Here is a 21,528-nt window from a genome sequence, read left to right as displayed (position 1 = left end):
ATAAATAGAAGTGCAGGGAAGCTAAGGATAAATATGAAGAAATCGAAAAAGAAATGATTGTCGAAAGAAACTACTCAAAAAACAGAGAGGCTAAAACGATCTTCAGGGGAATTAAAAGCAAAAGCGGTTACATTAAGAATGTTATGGGAATACCACTGTCAAGCAAGAGGCTACAATTGGGAGAAATAAGGCACAAGCAATTAGACAGGATATTTATCCAAAATGCTGACAGTAACAATGTATCAAAGAATGGAAAAGAAAATAAGGATATGTTATATGACGTTCGGTTTGGCTTTAGGAAAAACCTGTATGAGAAAATTGAACGCGTCATTCAGTACCTAAAGGGAGATGGAAATCTAATAGTCATTGAGGATTGGAATGCGGTTAAAGGGCAAGGAGCAGAAGAAAACGTTACGGGAGAATATGGGTTTGCTAACTGAATGAGATAGGAGAATGACTGATTGAGTTCTGCAATACATTTCGGCTAGGAATTGCAAATACGTTCTTCAAGAATCACAAGAATATTGATATATTTAGACAGGACTGGTATTTATAGGAAGACGCCAACCAGATCATGGCCAAGGGAACATTTCGAAATCGAATATTAGACTGTAAGTCGTAACAAGGAGCAGATAAAGATCCAGATCACAATTTAGTAATGTTGAAGAGCAGGCTGACGTTTAACAAACTATCCAGGAAAAATCAATGCGTAGCTCAGTAGTCTGTTCAGTTATAGAGCTAAGGACAGTTGTAGACGCCATACACAGAAGGTGGAAAGATAAAGTTACGTTCAAGGAAGGTAACTGCGAAGAAGCTATGGCCAATACAGAAATAGTTCATTTGATCGACGAAAGAAGGAAGTACAAAAATATATGCAGGGTAATTCTGGGATACTGAAATACGTGTCACTTCGGGATAAAATGAATAGGAAGTGCATGGAAGCTAAGGATAAATGTGAAGAAACTGACAAACAAATGATTGTCAGAAGAACTCACTCAGCAAACAGAGAGGCCGAAACGATCTTCAGAGAAATTAAAAGCAAAGACGGCAACATTAAGAATGGAGTCGGAATATCACTGTTAAGCAAGAGTCTACAAGTGGGAGAATTATCGCACAACTCATGCATCAAAGCTGCTGACAGGAATAATATACAAAATAATAGAAAAGGAAAGGAGGATCTGTTAGATGACGATCATTTTGGGTTTAGGAAAGGCAAAGATAACGATCGGTCTAGGTGTAGGAAGACACCTCAGAGGCAGTTCGGATGTCTGACAAAGTGTCTATACATTTTTCTTCATGGCTATGTACAGGAATATGATAATTTTATTAGGCGCAGACTGAAACTTGACTACAGACTCGTACAGACAAATGCAGATTAATGCAGGACCGATCGGAGGCCTGGAGGTCTGTACGCTCGATATAATACCTCGAGCGTTTAGGTATCACTGCGCGAGTGTGATCCGCGAGGAGAAAAGGTTCTACGTTAGCAGCAAACTCATCGGCTGCGTTACATATTTATACGCGGATCGGCAAAAGCAGAATTTGGTCCGTCTTTACGGCAGCGCCATCTCGTAGAGCGGAGGCGGACGAGCGCTGCGCCTGCACTGTTGTGCTTAGCGGGACTCGTTCTAGTGGGAAAGTTGTGTACGCGCTGACTACGCAGAACTATGTACACAACAGTAACCACGCACAGTTGGCGGGTGGCAGCACTAGCAGTTAAGGGTATATAAGGCGTGTCAGGGCGATGAGGATACACGCATCTCCGGCGGTACTTCAGTTGAAAACCGCCCTTCGATTGTGCTATTCTGGTACCAATCGAAGCGATAGGTGTTGCAGATTCCAGCCAGCCAGCCAGCCAGCCAGCCCGTCGGCGTGCAGCAGCCAGCAGCCAGCAGCCAGCAGCCAGCAGCGGTCCCTGCCAGCAGCGGTCCCCACCGGCAGCCAGCAGCGGTCCTCGCCCGCAGCGGTCCCCGCCAGCAGCCAGCAGCCAGCAGCGGTCCTCGCCAGCAGCGGTCCCCGCCCGCAGCCAGCAGCAATCTACGCCAGCAGCCAGCAGCGTCCCCGCCAGCACCACGCAGCCGTCTTCGCCTTCGCCGGCCCCAGCCAGCAGCCAGCAGCCAGCAGCCAACAGCCAGCTTCCGGTGGCCACCTATGGTCGCAGCCAGCGGCCGCCAGTGGTCCTAGCTGCCCCCTCCATCCGCCAGCAGCAGCAGCAGCAGAGGCGTCCCCACCAGCCAGCCAGCCAGCCGGGTCGCCCCCCCCCCAGCGGCAGCAGAGTGGGGCTTAGGCCCCAGTCTCCTTCGTCATTCTCCGTCCCTTTCTCCTGTGTATCTCTCGTCGCCCTACCCGTCTCTCGTTTGCTACTTTGTCTAGTACTGTGTTTTTTCCCCCTTATCATAATGTCAACCCCCACCACCTCTTCTACAGCCACCACCACTGCCATTATATACACCTCCCCCTCCACTGCTGCCACCACTATCACGTGGTGTGCCGCTTCACTCCCCCCTCAGTCCATCCCACCACTACTCACTCTCTCATCTCTCTCCCTATTTGTCGCCCTGTCCCTGGCTCCTCCCTCCTGCGCCTCCTCTGATCCCTTCCCTCCACTTCCTCCCTCTGCTCCTTCCGTTTCTGCGGCCCCCGCCAGGGTGGTCGCCCGGCGGGCTACGGCCCACGCTCCACTCTCCCTTCACCTTCATCGTCCTCGTCATCGTCATCACCGTCGCCTCCAGCCCCGGTACCTGCCACTCCACGCCACATTCCAGTTGTTCCCATCCCCCACACCTCCTCCGCCGCCGTCAAGCGCCCCAGTGGCACCCCTGCCTCCTCTGCTCCCAAAAAGGCTCCACCTCGTCCCCCTTCCCCCACCCATGATGCCATGGATGTCTCCCCACACGTCCCTGCCCCCTCCTCCTCCTCCTCTACCCCCTCCTCCTACCGCTACCTCCTCTCCCGTCCTGATCCCTCCCTCCTTGATGCCCGGAACCTCGCCCTCTTCCTTCGCCAGAATTGTCCTGGTGCCCCCATCTCCCTCCTCACTCCTCACCGTGATTCGGTGCTCATCTCCTCCCCCAGACCTACCCTCCACATAGACCTTTCTCGCATCCCTGTCACCCACTTTGGCCCTCATGCCTCCCTCACCCCTGCTCCTTCCCCACCTCCCTCCCGCCAACCCCAACCCCTGTGTCGCCCGCCGACCCTCACTGCCTTGATCACTCAGCGCAGTCCAGCGACCACGGAGGAGGAGGTGTTGGCGGAGCTTCAGGCCCATCCCCATCTGGAGGTGCGTGCGGTTCGTCGCATCCACAACGCTGCCGGCCCCACCTACCTCATGCGGATTTTTTCTGAGCACACCCCCTCCATCGGCCATCTCCTGAAGGAGAGTGCCCTCCTTTTTAACCAATGTTACAAAGTCCACCCCTCCCATTCCCCTCCTCAATCCCTCCGCTGCCAAAGGTGCATGTGGTATAACGCTCACCCAACATCTGAGTGCCGAGAGGCACCCATCTCCCCGCAGTGTAGGCAAGCCCACTTTTTATGGCAGTGCCCCAATCTCCAGTCCCCCCCCCCCCCCCTCCTGTGATACCTGTAATCTCCCTCATCCCACCTACTCCCAGAAGTGTAAGGCCCGACCCCTCCTACCACTCCCGAACTCACCGTTCCTGTCCGCCCTCTGGACGCCCCCACCCCTCCCAGCAACTCCCTTCGCCCACCCCCTACCGCTGAGGACATCATCAGATTCCTCACCATCGTCCTTCAGAACGTTCATCCTTTTCAGCGCCCGCAAACCCTCCAACAGATCTCCCTCGCCGCCCGTTCCGTTTTCCAACTCAAAATGAACGCCACCTACTCCAACAACCAGCCCCATTTCACCTTCTCACATCTTGACACCCTCGTTTAAATCCCTATCATGTCGCGACAGCACCGTATCCTTTTCAACAACATCCACTCCCTTCCCGCCAACAAGAACCTCTTCCTGCACACCCTTGCCACCCACCGTGTGGATGCCTTCCTCCTCAATGAAACCTTCCTGCAACCCCACCACACCGTCCACACTTCGCCCTACCTCCTCCACCGCTCCGATAATCCCCTCCTGATTGCGCGTGACGGAGTTGCCATTGGGCACCACCACCAGATCCCTGTTCGGCTCCAACCTCTCCTTCCCGACCCCACCGAACACTTGATCCTTAGTCTCTTCTTCCCCGGCCTTACCGTCACCTGCGCCACCATCTATGTCCGCCCCAACGCTCCTATTCCCTTCGACTTCCTCTCCCACATCGACCGTACCTTCTCCTCCTACGTGATCGCCGCCGACCTCAACATCCATAGTCGTTCCGCTGCCCAGTTACAGCAGTGGCATCGGTTCCTCTCCTCCCTTCAAGGTGACCTCATCCCCATCCCCCAACACACCCGTCCCAAATCCAACTCCACTCCCGATGTTATTCTCTCCTACCCCAACCTCCATGGTCGCATTACAGTGGATGTCCTGGAGCCTATTGGTAGCGACCATCTCCCTGTCCTCCTCACCGTTTCAGATGGTCGTCGCCCCCGCCCCGACCCTCGTAATGACCCTCCCCCTAAGTACGTCCATGACTATTCCCATGCCAACTGGAATGCCTACCAGGATACCTTCCCCACCCAGGTCGATAGCCACCCTTTCACCTACCACCACCCAGATGATGTCACCCATGCCGCCTCCTTTCTCCAGCAGACCTTGTCTGAGGCCGTGGAGGCCCACGTCCCTACTGTCGCCATCCACCCCCACCGTCCTACCTTACCACCACAGGCTGTCCTCCTCCTCCGTGAATCCCGCCGTCTCTACCGTGCCTTCCTCCGCGCGCGTGACCCGGACACCCTACGACGCCACTGGCAACTCCAGCGACACATTTGTAATTTGCTCGCGGCTAAAAAATGCTGGGACTGGCGACAGACATGCACCCGTTTAAATGCTACCCTACCTATCAACTCGTCCAAGTTCTGGTCAGCCTTCCGTCGCCTTACCGGAACTAAGCCCTCCCCCTACTATCCTCCATGACGATCGCCCCTTCCCTGACGCCCTTAGTAAGGCCAATCACTTTGCCTCCTACCTGTCCGATGTGTTTTCCATCCCCATTGATCCCCAGTTCGATTACTCCCTCTTCCCGGATATCCGCGATCAAACTGACACCCCTGTCCCTCCCCTCGCTCCTGGTTTCCAGTACTTGGACAACATTGCACACACGGAACTCAATCCCCCCATCACTACACGGGATCTCATTGCTACACTCTGCACAATTCGCAACACCGCTCCTGGTCACGATCGTGTCACCTACCGTCACCTTTGTGAAGCTTCTATCTCTTTCCTCTCCACCCTGGCCAGGCTCTACAATGTAGTCCAGTCCACTGGTTACTACCCCGACCTGTGGAAAACCTCCTGTATCCTCATGTTCCTTAAACCTGGCAAACCGCCGTCCGCCGTCCCCTCCTAGCATCCCATCAGCCTTACCTCGGTCTTCAGCAAGGTCCTGGAATCTATCCTCACCCGACGCATCCACCAGCATCTCCGCCAGCACCGCCTCCTTCCCATTACCCAGTGTGGCTTTCGGCCGTCCTTCTCTTCCGACGACCTTCTCCTTCACCTCACTCATCTCCTTTCCGACTAGCTTAATTCCCATCGCTCCGCAATCTTCCTCTCCCTGGACCTCGAACATGCTTATGACTGCGTATGCTTTCCAGTCTCCTCTTCAAGCTCCAAACCTTCGCCTTCCATTTAACGATGTCCGTCTGATCGGCTCCTTTCTCTCCCGCCGTCCTTCCTATGTCACCATCCATAACACAGATTCCTACACCTTTTTCCCCTCCGCTGGTGTGCCCCAAGGCTCCATCCTCTCCCCCCTACTGTACCTTTTATACACGGCGGACATGCCGCCGCCGTCGTCCCCCGTCCACCTTCTCCAGTTTGTCGATGCCGCCGCCTTCCTTGCCCTTGCCCCCACCCTGCAGCGCTCCCAACACCTTCTCCAATCCCATCTTGACCGGTTCACCGCTTGGTGCAACCAGTGGTAGCACAAGGTCAATCCCTCCAAAACCCAGGCAATCATTGTAGGCAAAACCACCCCTTCCTTCCGCCTCCTCGATTTCTATCCCACCATCTATGGCCGTCCTATCGCCCTCACTCCCACCCTGAAGTACTTTGGCGTCACCCTCGACCGTCGCCTCTCCTGGACTCCCCACCTCCGGACAATCCAAGCCAAGGCACGCTCCCGACTCAGTCTCCTCAAGCTCCTCTCCGGCCGTACGATGGGTCTGGACCCCTCCAGCATCCTCCACACCTATAAGTCCCTCATCCGCCCTATCCTTTGTTATGCCCATCCGGCTTGGATCTCCGCCCCCCCAACCTTTTACAAATCCCTCCAAATCCTTGAACGCCACGCTCTCTGCCTCACCTATTGCATCCGTCTCCCCGCCCACACGCGGATCCTGTACGATCTCATCCCCTTCCCCCACCTCCTCCTTTTCCTTGAAAGGATACGGATCCTGTACACCTCCCGTAAACTTGATCCTCCTCACCCGCTAGTCTCCCCGATCCTCTCCCATCCCGCCCGCTGCCGCGCCTGTATTCCCACGCCCCACCCGGTCTCCATCTCTGCACCCTCCTTACCCTCTCCCCAGGTGGCTTCTGCCAGCTCCCCCTCCCTGATGATGTCCTCCTCCCCTCCATCTACCCCTCCTATCAACTTTGATCTTTACCCCCACTTCCTGTGTCCTTTCCTTTAGGCACCCTCCCTCCCTCACCCTTCCCTTCCCTTCTCTTTCCTTTCCACCCTTCCTCCTCCCCTCTTCCCCCAGGCTTCCCCTCCCCCTTCCTCCCTCCCCGTCACTCCTCTGCCCATGACATCTCTGCTCTCCCCTCTCCCATTCCCCTCCTCCGCCTCCTCCTCCTCCTCCTCCACCACTCTTGGCAGGTCCCCGGACTCGTACACGCTCAGTAAACATTCGCGCGCCGGAGATCGTCGCCGTCAGTGTTTCGTGTGTGTGCCTTCGTTTGTGTGTAGTGTTGTTCGCCGTCACGCCACCACCGTTCACATGCCGTCGCCATCATCCATGTTCTGTGCACCGTGTCGCCTAGTGTTAGTGCTGCTTCCCGTCCAGCGTGAACGGCTCCATGTTTTTTCGATTTTTAGTGTCTACATTTTTTGCCCACCGTTTTGACTGTCTTCTCTGTGCCACCTTTATGTACTACTTGTTGTCAAACTCAAGGCTGAAGAGCGGCGTATTGTGCTGCTTTGTATAGTGTGTTTAAAATCACAATAAAGAAAGAAAAAAAAGATGAGGATACAGTGCATCCGTTGTCGTTATGCATTAGCAGAGCCATTTATTTAGGCAAACCAAATACTACGTTTTATTGACAGAAAACCTGTAACAGTTCTACTGAAGAGACGGCCATCAATGTGCTTGTTCGTCCACTGCTGGACTATTTTTGTTCTGTATGGGATACTTACCAGACAGATAAGCTCAAAGAAGGGCAGCTTTCTACTATCGGAAGACAGGAGAAAGACTGTCACGGATATGATAAAAGAGTTTGGTGGTCATTAAGACAAAGGGTTTTTCGTTGCAGTGAGCTCTTTTCTCCTCTGAGTGTGAAACCTTTTTTATTATCGCCATCATACTTAGGGAGCAATGATCATCATGATAGAATCACAGAAATCTGGGCTCGTACAGAAAGACGTGTGTATTCTTTTTCCCCACATGGTGTTAAACAGTGGAACGGTAGGGAAATATTCTGAAGGTGCTTCGAGAAATCCTTTACAACGCACTTAAGAGTGAATTACAGAGTAGTCACGTAGATGCAGATGTAGATGTTTATTAAATCTACAATACTACCAACGTACATTTGCTTTCCATGGACTGTCTGCTGAGAGTATATAACAACGAAAATGTTTAGTTGACATCTGATTCTTGTGAAAAAACTGGCAAAACTTTTGCTTCGTCGACGGAGCTTTTCCCGGTGTCTCATCCTTCCTTTTCCTCCGTAACGAAAGATCACGTCTGTCATGAGATGCACGTTCACTGCTGCTGAGATGAATGATGCATTTTTTTTAATTTGTCCAAACGTAATGACCTAATTCAAAATCCGTAAACATTTTCTCAGTGATGCGCCACGATCAATTATTTCCTGACAGTCCGAGCTATCTCGTTTCTCTTTTCTTGAACCTGATAAAAGTTGCGGACTTTTCAGTGTGTGGTCGGATTTTGTGCGAAATATCTGATACACAAGATTTGATTGTATTATTGTAGATTACTACTGACTAGGTACTCCGAGTACATATCCCAAAGCACAATGTTGTACAATTTTGGCTGTGTATAAATTTGTATGCGTTGATATGCTGGTTTGTGTTGTACCAGCTACTCCCTATATGTGTGCTATAAACGAATGACATTTTCCTGGTTATATTATTATCCCACAATTTCCCTAATATCTTCGAAGTCGCCGTCATTAACGTTTCCTGGACCTAGGTAGTAATGAAAATGTAATTTTTGTGCTTCTTGTGAACTGAAATAGTAGAGACTTTCATCTCAAAATAATATACTTAGTTTTTGTTTAGCTTAATTCCAAGTACGGTATTTTCAATTTATTTTCTAACAAGTATATATACACAAGCTTCTCGTAAAATATTAGCTGGAAATATATAACAAATCATCTGTCTTACATCTTCCTACAGTTGGCGAACGTGGGAAAGCAGTCAAATGTTTCAGTTTGAAATGGCGAGCCTCAAGAATAAGATAATATCTTTGTTGTTGACTTTGTATTGTATCGTTAGTACACTGCACTTATTATATGCCTGAAATTAGCTTCTGTATGAAGATCAAGCGTTCGTGGACGTAATCAGTAACAAACCAATAACAGTTTTTTTGTTATAATGCGGACAACGCTCCTAGCACTAATGAGGTATAAGGTCACATCAGCTACGACGTTCTCTGCAAAAAAAGTTTGAAGTATATGAGGATCAGAAATCTGGTAAAAATCACGTTCTTCACTCTCTAATTCTGATTCCGTGTCATCCTTTGGAGACACTTGTTTAGTAATAAGTCAGAGCAGATTCTGGAAATTTACTTTACAATGCCCATGATAATATTTAGTAGGAGTAATTAAGCGCATGTTCCATCGAAATCACGTAATCAGTAATATGTCATTCACAAACAATGAGAGAAAGAGGAGTGATACGAGGAAAAAGAAATACTTTCACGAGCAAGACAGGCAAAGCATTCATGAACTGTTGTTAAAAATTCAAACATCGTTTCCGACAAATATTCTCTTTCGCTATATAAGGTACACTCTCAAGTTAATTACTAGCGATAATGAAATACAATTTCTGGTATTTGTCCTGCCTGTCAGTGACGCATTTTATCATTGTTTGAATTGGTCTAGTTATAAAAAGGAGATTAAAAAAGGATTATCTGAAGAATAATTACCATTGCGTTGAATTTCTTTTGAGAACATGCCTCAAACAAACTCATCATCTCTCTATACATCATTATCATTACAGGCCATGCAGCACAATATAAAATGTCCATTAATTTAACATGGCTCGTATAGCAGGGTTTGCGTCTCCTGAAAGAGTGCAGTATAATAATGTACTGCTTGTGCTTAACATGGACACTTCCATGTCACTTAAAAGTATGCTATGCGAGAAAAAATGAGCCTTTAAATATGAGGAAACGCGTTAAGTTTATGTAGTGCTAATATCTTGCCCCTACACATAAATGGGCTGTAGTATATTCTCATATAAATCACGAAAGGCTAGTTCGGAAATTTTTGGAAAAACCAACCTCGAATAATTTGAAACGTCATGGTTGAAGAATTTCTTACTGAAGTTTCATCAGCAATCACATAGTTCTTATTTAGACTTTGAAAAATATTTCACTATCGAACTAATTATACATGTGTACCAATTCTCATACATAGAAAAGGGGAAAAAGTATGTAACTGAAGGAGGAGAAAATAGATTTCAAAGAAATCATCTCAGGTCACAAGTTGTATTACAGAACATCAAATCCTGAATATCGTTCAAAGGTTATATATCAGTACACTGTGAACAGGGCTTTTTATAGATGGCAAGAGCGTTTCCTGAAGACGTATTTGCTCATATCAATTCGTGAAGTGCACGTAGTCGGTAACACGGACTCCTTCAGCAACGTACGGCGTCTTCTGGACCTGCAAATCATGTGGTAAAGAATTTCATGAGGTATGAACCGGTAGTAACTCCTGTAATAATTTTTACATATTGTTACCATATTTTTGGAGAACTGGTTGCTTTTGCAGAACACAGTAAATAAAACGTTAATGGAGCCTTTTCATTGCTGGTTTAATCAGAATTGATTTTTATTACACATCAGAACACTTCCATCAATTAACACAGTTAAAGTCAACTATAAAAGTAAAAGCTGAAATCCTTTAACGTTTCCAGGTGTGCTAATCTTGCATCACTAGAAAACACCAGGCTAAAAAAGGTCAGGCGGCCCTGGTGGTCCAGTAGGTTGAGGACCTCCAGTAGGCTGAGGTTCACCAGTTGGTTGTGGCCCTCCAGTTGGTTGGGGCTCTCCAGTTGGTTCAGGACCTCCAGTTGGTGGACCTGGTGGTCCAGTTGGTTCAGGACCTCCGGTTGGTTGACCAGTTGGATCAGGACCTCCGGTTGGTGGCCCTGGTGGGCCAGTTGGTTGTGGCCCTTCAGTTGGCCCAGGAGGGCCAGGTGGAGTCTCTTGGCTGCGGCATGCTGATACCTGTAGTAGAATGTCATATTGTAAAGTACATCATAAAGAAATGTATGCATAGATGTCAATTTGAGTTAGTACCATGCCATTATTTGTGTTTCGCCAGGAACACGTCACTGAGTTTGAACAAGGTCGTATAAAAGGGCTTCGAGAAGCTGGATGTTGCTTACGTGACATTGCAGAAAGACTTGGCAGGAATGTGGACACTGCACATGATTTCTGGCAGCGATGGACGCGAGAATATACAGTAGCATGGAGATTGCGTCCCAAAGAACAGTGTGGTACTACCGCGAGGGAAGACCATCGTGCTCGGTGTCTAGCTCAGGCACATCGTACTGCATCTGCAGCAGCAATCTGAGTAGAAGTTGCCACCACAATGATAAAAACAACTGTTATAAATTGGTTTATTGAAGAACGGGTCTACTGTAGATGCTCTGTAGCGTCCACTCGACTGGTCCTAAACCACCGCCATTTGCGACGTCAGTGTCGTGAAGCGAGAGCCCGCAAGGGGGCGAGGCAAAAGTTTGTTGTGATCTCTAATGAAAGCTGGCTCCGCCTCAGTGCCAGTGATGGCTGTGTTTTGGAGACCATCCGAGTGTCTGCAACCTACCTAGTGGCGTGCTAGACACACGGGACCTACGACTGGATTTATGGTCTGGTGTGGAGTGCCACACTGTATGGCAGCACCAGCAGTCTCGTGCTCATCCCCCGCACCCTGACTGGAAGTATGCACATCAGTTTGGTGATTCGACCTGCAGTGCTCCCATCCATAAACAGCCTTTACCAAAAGGATAACGCGGGTCCACATATTGCTGTTGTAACCCACTACGCTCTACAGTGTCCACATGTGCCTTGGGATATCATCGGTTGACAACTCTAGCGTCTTCCACAAACAGCATTGACCGACCAAGTGCAACAGCCGTGCAACCGCATTCCAGAAACTGACATCCGTCATTTGTACAACACAATGCATTCCTGTTTCCGTGCTTGCATTCAATAATGTGACCGTTACATCGGTTAATGATGTACCAAGATTTGATATTTCCAATACCTTATCTCGCATTTATGTTAACGTGTGATATTGCAATGTTAATGATTTAAATATGTTACCTCGGAAAATCTATTGCTGAAATTTCATTACAAGACATTATTTATATTTTGGTGTTGCGGTTTTCCCCGTCAGTATATAAGATTTGATTTCCCTTGCTGTCTACTATCAGAGTGGTATAAATAAGCAAGCGAACTACTCCTGGTAACGAGCTTCTAGTATACTAAATAATGCTCTTGCGTAACATGTGCTATGTTGTTCAGTTACTCGATAGCAATATTTTAGGGTTTTGATTCATGATTATTCTAATTTTTATATTCGTGATTAATCGCTATGTTTGTTGAATTCTCATAATTACCTGTGTCTCGTCAGAGTTGTACTACTTTGATTATTACCACAACATGAGTTAAGAAGAAGGATTGAATAATATCACTTGAAAATAGGCTCTTGTAAAGGGATTACTGATGTTGTACTTTCAGAACTAGAGAAATACACTCCTGGAAATGGAAAAAAGAACACATTGACACCGGTGTGTCAGACCCACCATACTTGCTCCGGACACTGCGAGAGGGCTGTACAAGCAATGATCACACGCACGGCACAGCGGACACACCAGGAACCGCGGTGTTGGCCGTCGAATGGCGCTAGCTGCGCAGCATTTGTGCACCGCCGCCGTCAGTGTCAGCCAGTTTGCCGTGGCATACGGAGCTCCATCGCAGTCTTTAACACTGGTAGCATGCCGCGACAGCGTGGACGTGAACCGTATGTGCAGTTGACGGACTTTGAGCGAGAGCATATAGTGGGCATGCGGGAGGCCGGGTGGACGTACCGCCGAATTGCTCAACACGTGGGGCGTGAGGTCTCCACAGTACATCGATGTTGTCGCCAGTGGTCGGCGGAAGGTGCACGTGCCCGTCGACCTGGGACCGGACCGCAGCGACGCACGGATGCACGCCAAGACCGTAGGATCCTACGCAGTGCCGTAGGGGACCGCACCGCCACTTCCCAGCAAATTAGGGACACTGTTGCTCCTGGGGTATCGGCGAGGACCATTCGCAACCGTCTCCATGAAGCTGGGCTACGGTCCCGCACACCGTTAGGCCATCTTCCTCTCACGCCCCAACATCGTGCAGCCCGCCTCCAGTGGTGTCGCGACAGGCGTGAATGGAGGGACGAATGGAGACGTGTCGTCTTCAGCGATGAGAGTCGCTTCTCCCTTGGTGCCAATGATGGTCGTATGCGTGTTTGGCGCCGTGCAGGTGAGCGCCACAATCAGGACTGCATACGACCGAGGCACACAGGGCTAACATCCGGCATCATGGTCTGGGGAGCGATCTCCTACACTGGCCGTACACCACTGGTGATCTTCGAGGGGACACTGAATAGCGCACGGTACATCCAAACCGTCATCGAACCCATCGTTCTACCATTCCTAGACCGGCAAGGGAACTTGCTGTTCCAACAGGACAATGCACGTCCGCATGTATCCCGTGCCACCCAACGTGCTCTAGAAGGTGTAAGTCAACTGCCCTGGCCAGCAAGATCTCCGGATCTGTCCCCCATTGAGCATGTTTGGGACTGGATGAAGCGTCGTCTCACGCGGTCTGCACGTCCAGCACGAACGCTGGTCCAACTGAGGCGCCAGGTGGAAATGGCATGGCAAGCCGTTCCACAGGACTACATCCAGCATCTCTACGATCGTCTCCATGGGAGAATAGCAGCCTGCATTGCTGCGAAAGGTGGATATACACTGTACTAGTGCCGACATTGTACATGCTCTGTTGCCTGTGTCTATGTGCCTGTGGTTCTGTCAGTGTGATCATGTGATGTATCTGATCCCAGGAATGTGTCAATAAAGTTTCCCCTTCCTGGGACAATAAATTCACGGTGTTCTTATTTCAATTTCCAGGAGTGTATCAACCTCTCTGATAAAGTGACAAACGGCGACAAACGAATGCTGCAAACAGATGATAACAGATATCCTGTAATCTTTCATAAGAGATGTAGATATGCAGATGCAAGATCATTAGAAGCATTAGAAATGGAGTACCAGCTAGACACGAGGAAGAAAACGGCTGGTATTTTTCTACATTCGCCGACCATCCACAAAATTCCGAGACTGATTTTATTTCTGGCGTATAAGCAATCAGCCCAGTAACTACAGTGGCAACACGAACAACTAAAAAACACAGACATACATTGGACTAGTCAGTTCAAGCAGGTAAGTAGGCTGTGTCAAGTACACAGTCGACGTGCGACCGTACGGAGTAATCACTGTAGTGTCAGAAATCGCAATGGAGCAACATCTCTAAGTGTTTGAGGCATTCTTGAGAAAGTCCTGAAGAGCAGGAAAGTGTGTACAAGGTTTGTCCCATACGTCTTGACTCCTGAACGAAAGCGACGATGCCTGGTCACCTGCCGTGGCTAGCTTGAAACGAAACACGTGGACAGTTCTTTTTTCGGACAGATCATCACTGCTGATGAGATTTCGTGTTATGAAATCGAGGCCACTGTAGAATGACAAAGTACAGAAATTTACGTGAAGTGTTAACGCTTTGACGATATAACCGACTTTCACACCAATGGGACACAACAGTTGTACAACACGTCAAAGATAGATCTCGTTGACAGTTACTCATGGGCGTGTGGATGTCCTGTGCCTTGTAATCAAGTGTGGGAGGGGGGAGTGGTACGTTGGATATCTTAAGCATTAAAACCACCATCTTAATTTTTCTGTACTTTGTACTAATATAATCTCGAAACTTTTTGGACTGATGTTTTACGATTTTTTAAATCCGCCAGTAATAACGTGTGGATGCTCAGACACGGGTTTCGGCTGTTACCCTCGCAAATACTGATCCAGTAAGAAGGAGGATGCAGATTATTTACTGATATTACGCATGTATAGTTTATAAACGATTCACACGAAGTTGATGAATTTGGTACAATCGCACAACTGTCTTTATTTGTACGTATGGAACTAATACGAAGTCGCTTAAAGAACCGACAAAGTTTCAAGCCCTATCCAGTCCTTAGATTCGAGAATGGCTTGCTACAGGTAGAAAATTGTGGTACATATTGAAGCATTCAGTGTTTGTAAGTGGATGTGGAAATAAGTACCAGTAAAGATACGTAGAGCACAAATTTAGATAAAGTCTCAGTCCTTACTACTCACCACAAGACACAGGAGAAGAGCTGCCACTGTTGCCCTCATGGTGATGGAAGTGCTGAGGTGATCCCGTGCTGCAGAGCTTTTATAAGGCTCGCCACTGCGTGATGTGAAGTACTCGTGATTCCGTGACTCTTTAACAAAGGGACTGAGCAGAGACTGCCGTCGAAATTCGACAGTGGAGGATCTGGTATAATCACAAGGTCTCAGAGCACTGCTGCGACTAACTGAATATCTTATTGTCGCTCAGTTTTTCATCGACACCCAATTGTTCCTAGATGTCTGCCTCAAAGAAATAATGAACCAACAAGTCATGACGTAGCTGATAGCGGAGACTTCACGAATCTTCGTCGAAAAAGAAAATAGTAATGTCATAGCGGAGGTGACATACAACAGTATCTTACAAATGTGATTTCATGAAGTATGTGTATGCTCCGGTACCGTGCTATCAACCATTTAAATCACTAATATTGCTGCAGCTGCCTTGTAGAAGCATATGTTTCAAGCATATCATCACTGCAGTTTGTAGGGTAGGCATCCTGAAACTCTTAAGGAATGTAAGGTTCCAATGGTTCAGGACTGGACCCTCCTTCGGAAAGAGTGTGGTTAAAAACCCTGGCCAGCCATACAGACATATGTCCTCCATGGTTGCCATAATGATGAGTGCTGATGTGATTCCTGTGGTAAGGACACTCCCCAGTTTCTACCCCAAGTTTATCCATTCCAAGCTTGTGGTCAGGCTCTAACACATTCGTTGTCGTGACGTTTACTGCGAATCATTCCTTCCTCCTAATGTGGATTCCACAACTATAACTCCTGGAAATTTGTTTTGTGGTGCACAGCAAATGGCATAGCGAAGCTCTCTTCACGCATTAGAGCGTGAGAAAAGTTGTTCTTTTCCTTCAGTTCGGCCCTCGTGAATTGCGTTTTCTACTTCTGCCTCAGAACCTCGTCATCCTTCTCTTCCGCCCTTCATTCGAGATTTTCCGTATCATTTTGTCCGCTACATTGGTGTCTCTCTGTCGTTTTCCTGCCCTTCTCTGTCATCGATCTCTGGTGCATTGCAAAATATATGTGCATTTGCCTTCTCAGTTTTTCAACTTAATTTTCAGTTTTGAATAATCCCTCCGAATTGCTACTTGGCTCTCCGCTTGTCGTACCCATTTTTTTCCGTACTCTTTTGGTCATTCTGTCCACATTCAGCCTCATCACATATCCTGCGAATCTTGACCTTCCCAGTCTGATTTTCCACGTACAAGTTGCAGGGGAACCCGAGGTCTAGGGCTGCACCTCAAATGTGATAGAATAGAAGCACCAGAACTACTCGTGGTGTCATATATGGCGGGCTGTGAACGTTCCTAGTCTTGACACTAATGCACGCTCCGTGTGAGATGTACCCGTCAACGGGAAACAATCATTCTTGTCTCCACCAAGTTCACCTCGCCGACTCTCCGCTTTGCGGGGTGGAGATCACCAGCTGTAGATGTCTGGCAGTTGGTCCAGCGAATTCTGACTTTCCTCAAACGTTCCGCTCTTGCATGATTTACACCACATATGACACCTTTGTTCCAGGATTACGTGTAACACCGCAGCCGAATATTGCATATTCACTGTGCGAATTGGTTCCGTGCTCTTGCAATACGGTATTATTTTTCAACTGGCAAGAAAAGCATTCTCGATTTTAGGACTTACGCGGACGCAAGACATTACATAGGCAATATTTTTCCAGCTTCCGCTGGAGTGCTTCCTACGACCAGCCACCTATATGGAATGTCCTTGCGAAAAGCAGGTGATCTCGTCTGAGGCACCATTTTTCGATGTTTGATATTATGATCTTCCTTTATTTTCGAGAAGACGGTCATGGATTTCTCACTGAAAAAAGGCAATATTATACTTAAAAAGAAAAAAAAACCTCCTCTGTTGCAAACATTAACAAACCGAAAATAAAAACGCAACATAATCAGTAGAAGAAAAAATACTTTATTCTCTCTTACAAATATATGACAACCTCTCGCCCCTTTGCTTACCACCTTTGTTATGTTTAGGTAGAGCTATTGGGAGAGGCGTAGTTAGCAGTACATGTCTGAAGTGGTGTATATGTTACTTTTTCTTTTATTGTCAAAGTGGCGGTGGCAAATAGATCCTTCCTCCGTGTAGGTCCCTTTATAATCAGGAAACGCAGGAGGACTAGTTGCCATCTGAAATTTAAAAAAACTGTCAGAAGTAGAAAGTATAGAGCTTTAATTAGTGATGAAAACGTCCTCTGTTCCAGGTGCGAACCTCGCCACTTCTTAAATTTTGAATAGAAGTCATCAGCAATGGCTGCCGAAGACTTCTGGCATACGAAGTCACCCTCGTTCTGGCAACGACATTGTCAAAAAGGGCGGAGGGGAGAAAAGACTTCCAGGCACCCTCTCTCCCCATGGTGTAGGAGACTGCCCCTAAAAGGTGGAGGAATCATCAATGATTAGCGGTATGAAGATGTAGAAGGCAATGGAAACCACTGCATTAAAGACACATAATGTGTATCGATAGTACATGAGACCTGTAACTGAACAAGTTTCACCATGAACTCTCCATAGGCAAAAGATTCCGGAACAGTCCCCCATCCAGATATCCAGGAGAGGACTGCCAACGGGGGAGGTGACCATGAAAAAGAGATTGAATAACCGATGAAAGGTTCTAAAAGTCGGGGTGTGGAACGACAGAAGTCTGATAGGAAAGCTAGAAAATCTGAAAAAGGAAATTCTAGGGCACGGTCTAGACACAGTGGTGTTCAGTGAAGTGATGTGGAGAGAGGACAAAGATTTCTGGTCAGGCGAGTATAGGGTAATAACAACTACAGTAGAAAATTATATGTCGGAAGTAGGATCGGTTTTGAGATAGGAAGATAAGCAAAGAGTATGTTACTGTGAACAGTTCAGTGATAGGGTCGTTCTCATCAGTACTTACAGCAAATCAACACCGACGACAACACTCAGGTATACATGGAGATGCCCAAAGCTGAAGGAGAAGAGATATGATATCTGTATGATAATACTGAACAGGTCATTCGGTATCTAAAGGGAGATGAAAGTCTAATAGTCGTTGAGGATTGGAAAGCGGTTAAAGGGGAAAGAGCAGAAGAAAACGTTGCGGGAGAAGATGGGTTTGGTAACTGAATGAGACAGGAGAGTGACTAATTAAGTTCTGCAATACATTTCGGCCAGCATTTGCAAATACGTTCAAGAATCACAAGAGGAGGTGATATATTTAGACAGGACCGGTATATATACGAAGACTCCAGCCAGAGCATGGTTAGGCGATGATTTCGAAATCAAATATCGGACTGTAAGTCATACCAAGGAGTAGATAAAGATCCAGATCACAATTTAGTGATGTTGAACAATAGGCTGACGTATAAGAAACTAGGCAGGAAACTTCATAGCTCAGTAGTCACTTCAGTTATAGAGGTAAGGACAGTTGTGGAGGGCATTCACATAAGGTGAAAGAGAAAGTTACGTACAACGAAGGTAACTGCGAAGAAGCTATGGCCAATACAGAAATTTTTTTATCGACATAAGAATTACAAAAATATTCACGGAAATTCGGGGATACTGAAATACAAATCACTTAGGGATAAAATGAATAGGAAGTGCATGGAAGCTAAGAATAAATGTGAAGAAACTGTCAAACAAATGATTGTTTGAAGAAGTGACTCAGCAAACAGAGAGAGGCCTAAACGATCTTCAGAGAAATTAAAATCAAAGACGGTAACATTAAGACTGCAGGCAGAATGTCACTGTTAAGCAAGAGTCTAGAATTGGGAGAATTACCGCACAGCTCATGCATCAAAACTGCTGACAGGAATAATATGCAAAATAATAGAAAAGGAAACGAGGATCTGTTAGATGACGATCATTTTGGGTTTAGGAAAGGCAAAGAAACCTGAGAGGCATTCTGATGTTGCAGCTAATAATGGTAGCAAGGCTGAAGGAAAATCAAGACACATTCACAGGATCTGTTGACCTGAGAAAAGCGTTCGACATTGTAACGTGGTACAAAATTTCGAAATTCTGAGAGAAATACGGGTGAACTACTGGAAAAGACGGGTAATATACAGTATGTACAAAAATTATGAGGGAACAATAAGACTGGAAGAGCAAGAAAGAAGTACACAGATTACTGTAAAATGGGTGTAAGACAGGATGTAGTCTTTCGCCCCAACTTTTCGATCTGTACAGTGAAGAGGCAATGACGGGAATAAAAGGTAGGTTCAAGAGCCGGGTTAAAACTCAAGGTAAAGGGAGAACAACGATAAGATCTGCTGATGCCATTACTGTCTTCAGTGAAAGTGAAAAAGTATTACAGGGTGTGTTAAAAGGAATCAATAATACTATAGCGAGATGTAGAGGGTAAAAATTGTAGAGGAAGACAGGAAAACAGAGTCTGGCATACACCTAGAAAATAACTGTGGACGTGTGTTGCAAGTTCTAGTCTGAGATGGAAAGGTTCACACATGAGAGGAATTTGTGGTGGGGCCACATCAAAGAAGTGAGAACTCTTCTAAAATGGGAATCGACCGTTTCCAGACATTGATTCCTCTGTAAAACGAGATCTGCTAAGTCCCCTCAAAAAGCTCTTGAAGTGTGTAAGATGACTTGTGAAACACCCATAGGTAGCATTACTTATAGTGTTACACTCATGCCGGCCGGTGTGGCCGAGCGGTTCTGGGAGCTACAGTCGGGAACCGCGCGACCGCTACGGTCGCAGGTTCGAATCCTGCCTCGGGCATGGATGTGTGTGATGTCCTTAGGTTGGTTAGGTTTAAGTAGTTCTAAGTTCTAGGGGACTGATGACCTCAGAAGTTTAGTCCCATAGTGCTCAGAGCCATTTGAACCATTTGTTACACTCCCGTACCCCGGTGTCCTGAGCTAGGGACTGGTCAGTGCTGCCAGTGTAAGGCACAGTGTAGACACAGTGGTGTTCCATGAAGTGAAACGGAGAGAAAACAAGGATTTCTGGTCAGACGAGTATAGGGTAATATCAACTGCAGCAGAAAATGATATATCGGAAGTAGGACCCATTGTGAATAGGAAGATAAGCAAAGAATGTATTACTGTAAACAGTTCAGTGATAGGGTCGTTCTCATCAGAACTCACAGCAAATCATCACCGACGACAACGCTCAGGTACACGTTGAGATGCCGTAAGCTGAAGGAGAAAAGATAGGAAATCTGTATGAGAAAATTGAACGCGTCATTCAGCACCTAAAGGGAGATGAAAATCTAATAGTCATTGAGGATTGGAATGCGGTTAAAGGGCAAGGAGCAGAAGAAAACGATACGGGAGAATATGGGTTTGGTAACTGAATGAGATAGGAGAATGACTGATTGAGTTCTGCAATACATTTCGGCTAGGAATTGCAAATACGTTCTTCAAGAATCACAAGAATATTGATATATTTAGACAGGACTGGTATATATAGGAAGACGCCAACCAGATCATGGCCAAGGGAAAATTTCGAAATCGAATATTAGACTGTAAGTCGTATCAAGGAGCAGATAAAGATGCAGATCACAATTTAGTAATGTTGAAGAGCAGGCTGACGTTTAACAAACTATCCAGGAAAAATCAATGCGTAGCTCAGTAGTCTGTTCAGTTATAGAGCTAAGGACAGTTGTAGACGCCATTCACAGAAGGTGGAAAGAAAAAGTTACGTTCAAGGAAGGTAACTGCGAAGAAGCTATGGCCAATACAGAAATAGTTCATTTGATCGACGAAAGAAGGAAGTACAAAAATATATGCAGGGTAATTCTGGGATACTGAAATACGTGTCACTTCGGGATAAAATGAATAGGAAGTGCATGAAAGCTAAGGATAAATGTGAAGAAACTGACAAACAAATGATTGTCAGAAGAACTCACTCAGCAAACAGAGAGGCCGAAACGATCTTCAGAGAAATTAAAAGCAAAGACGGCAACATTAAGAATGGAGTCGGAATATCACTGTTAAGCAAGAGTCTACAAGTGGGAGAATTATTGCACAGCTCATTCATCAAAGCTGCTGACAGGAATAATATACAAAATAATAGAAAAGGAAAGGAGGATCTGTTAGATGACGATCATTTTGGGTTTAGGAAAGGCAAAGATAACGATCGGTCTAGGTGTAGGAAGACACCTCAGAGGCAGTTCGGATGTCTGACAAAGTGTCTATACATTTTTCTTCATGACTATGTACAGGAATATGATAATTTTATCAGGCGCAGACTGAAACTTGACTACAGACGCGTACAGACAAATGCAGATTAATGCAGGACCGACCGGAGGCCTGGAGGTCTGTACGCTCGATACAATACCTCGAGCGTTTAGGTATCACTGCGCGAGTGTGATCCGCGAGGAGAAAAGGTTCTACGTTAGCAGCAAACTCATCGGCTGCGTTACATATTAATACGCGGATCGGCAAAAGCAGAATTTGGTCCGTCTTTATGGCAGCACCATCTCGTAGAGCGGAGGCGGACGAGCGCTGCGCCTGCACTGTTGTGCTTAGCGGGACTCGTTCTAGTGGGAAAGTTGTGTACG

General features: G+C 47.0%; 1 protein-coding gene across 28 annotated transcripts in view; it reads right to left on the bottom strand.

Annotated features, from left to right (window-relative positions):
* Nucleotides 1–21,528, bottom strand: part of LOC126456902 (proline-rich protein 2-like) — a 494,957-nt gene that overhangs the window by 56,906 nt on the left and 416,523 nt on the right. For 5 of the 28 annotated variants that reach the window (XM_050092786.1, XM_050092789.1, XM_050092814.1 and 2 more), the window contains one exon: nt 10,326–10,761. The exons of 14 other annotated variants lie outside the window; for them this stretch is intronic. In XM_050092786.1, the coding sequence (XP_049948743.1) occupies nt 10,483–10,761 (279 nt within the window). In that variant the 3' untranslated portion in view covers nt 10,326–10,482. Of the gene's footprint in view, nt 1–10,325; nt 10,762–14,975; nt 15,059–21,528 lie in introns of those variants that run through there. 9 more of the 28 variants (XM_050092780.1, XM_050092806.1, XM_050092804.1 and 6 more) reach the window with 6 other exon arrangements.

The sequence above is a fragment of the Schistocerca serialis genome, chromosome 2, assembly GCF_023864345.2.
Source record: "Schistocerca serialis cubense isolate TAMUIC-IGC-003099 chromosome 2, iqSchSeri2.2, whole genome shotgun sequence".
In the NCBI taxonomy this organism is placed as follows: Eukaryota; Metazoa; Arthropoda; class Insecta; order Orthoptera; family Acrididae; genus Schistocerca; species Schistocerca serialis.
This window is presented reverse-complemented; position numbering and strand designations above follow the sequence as displayed.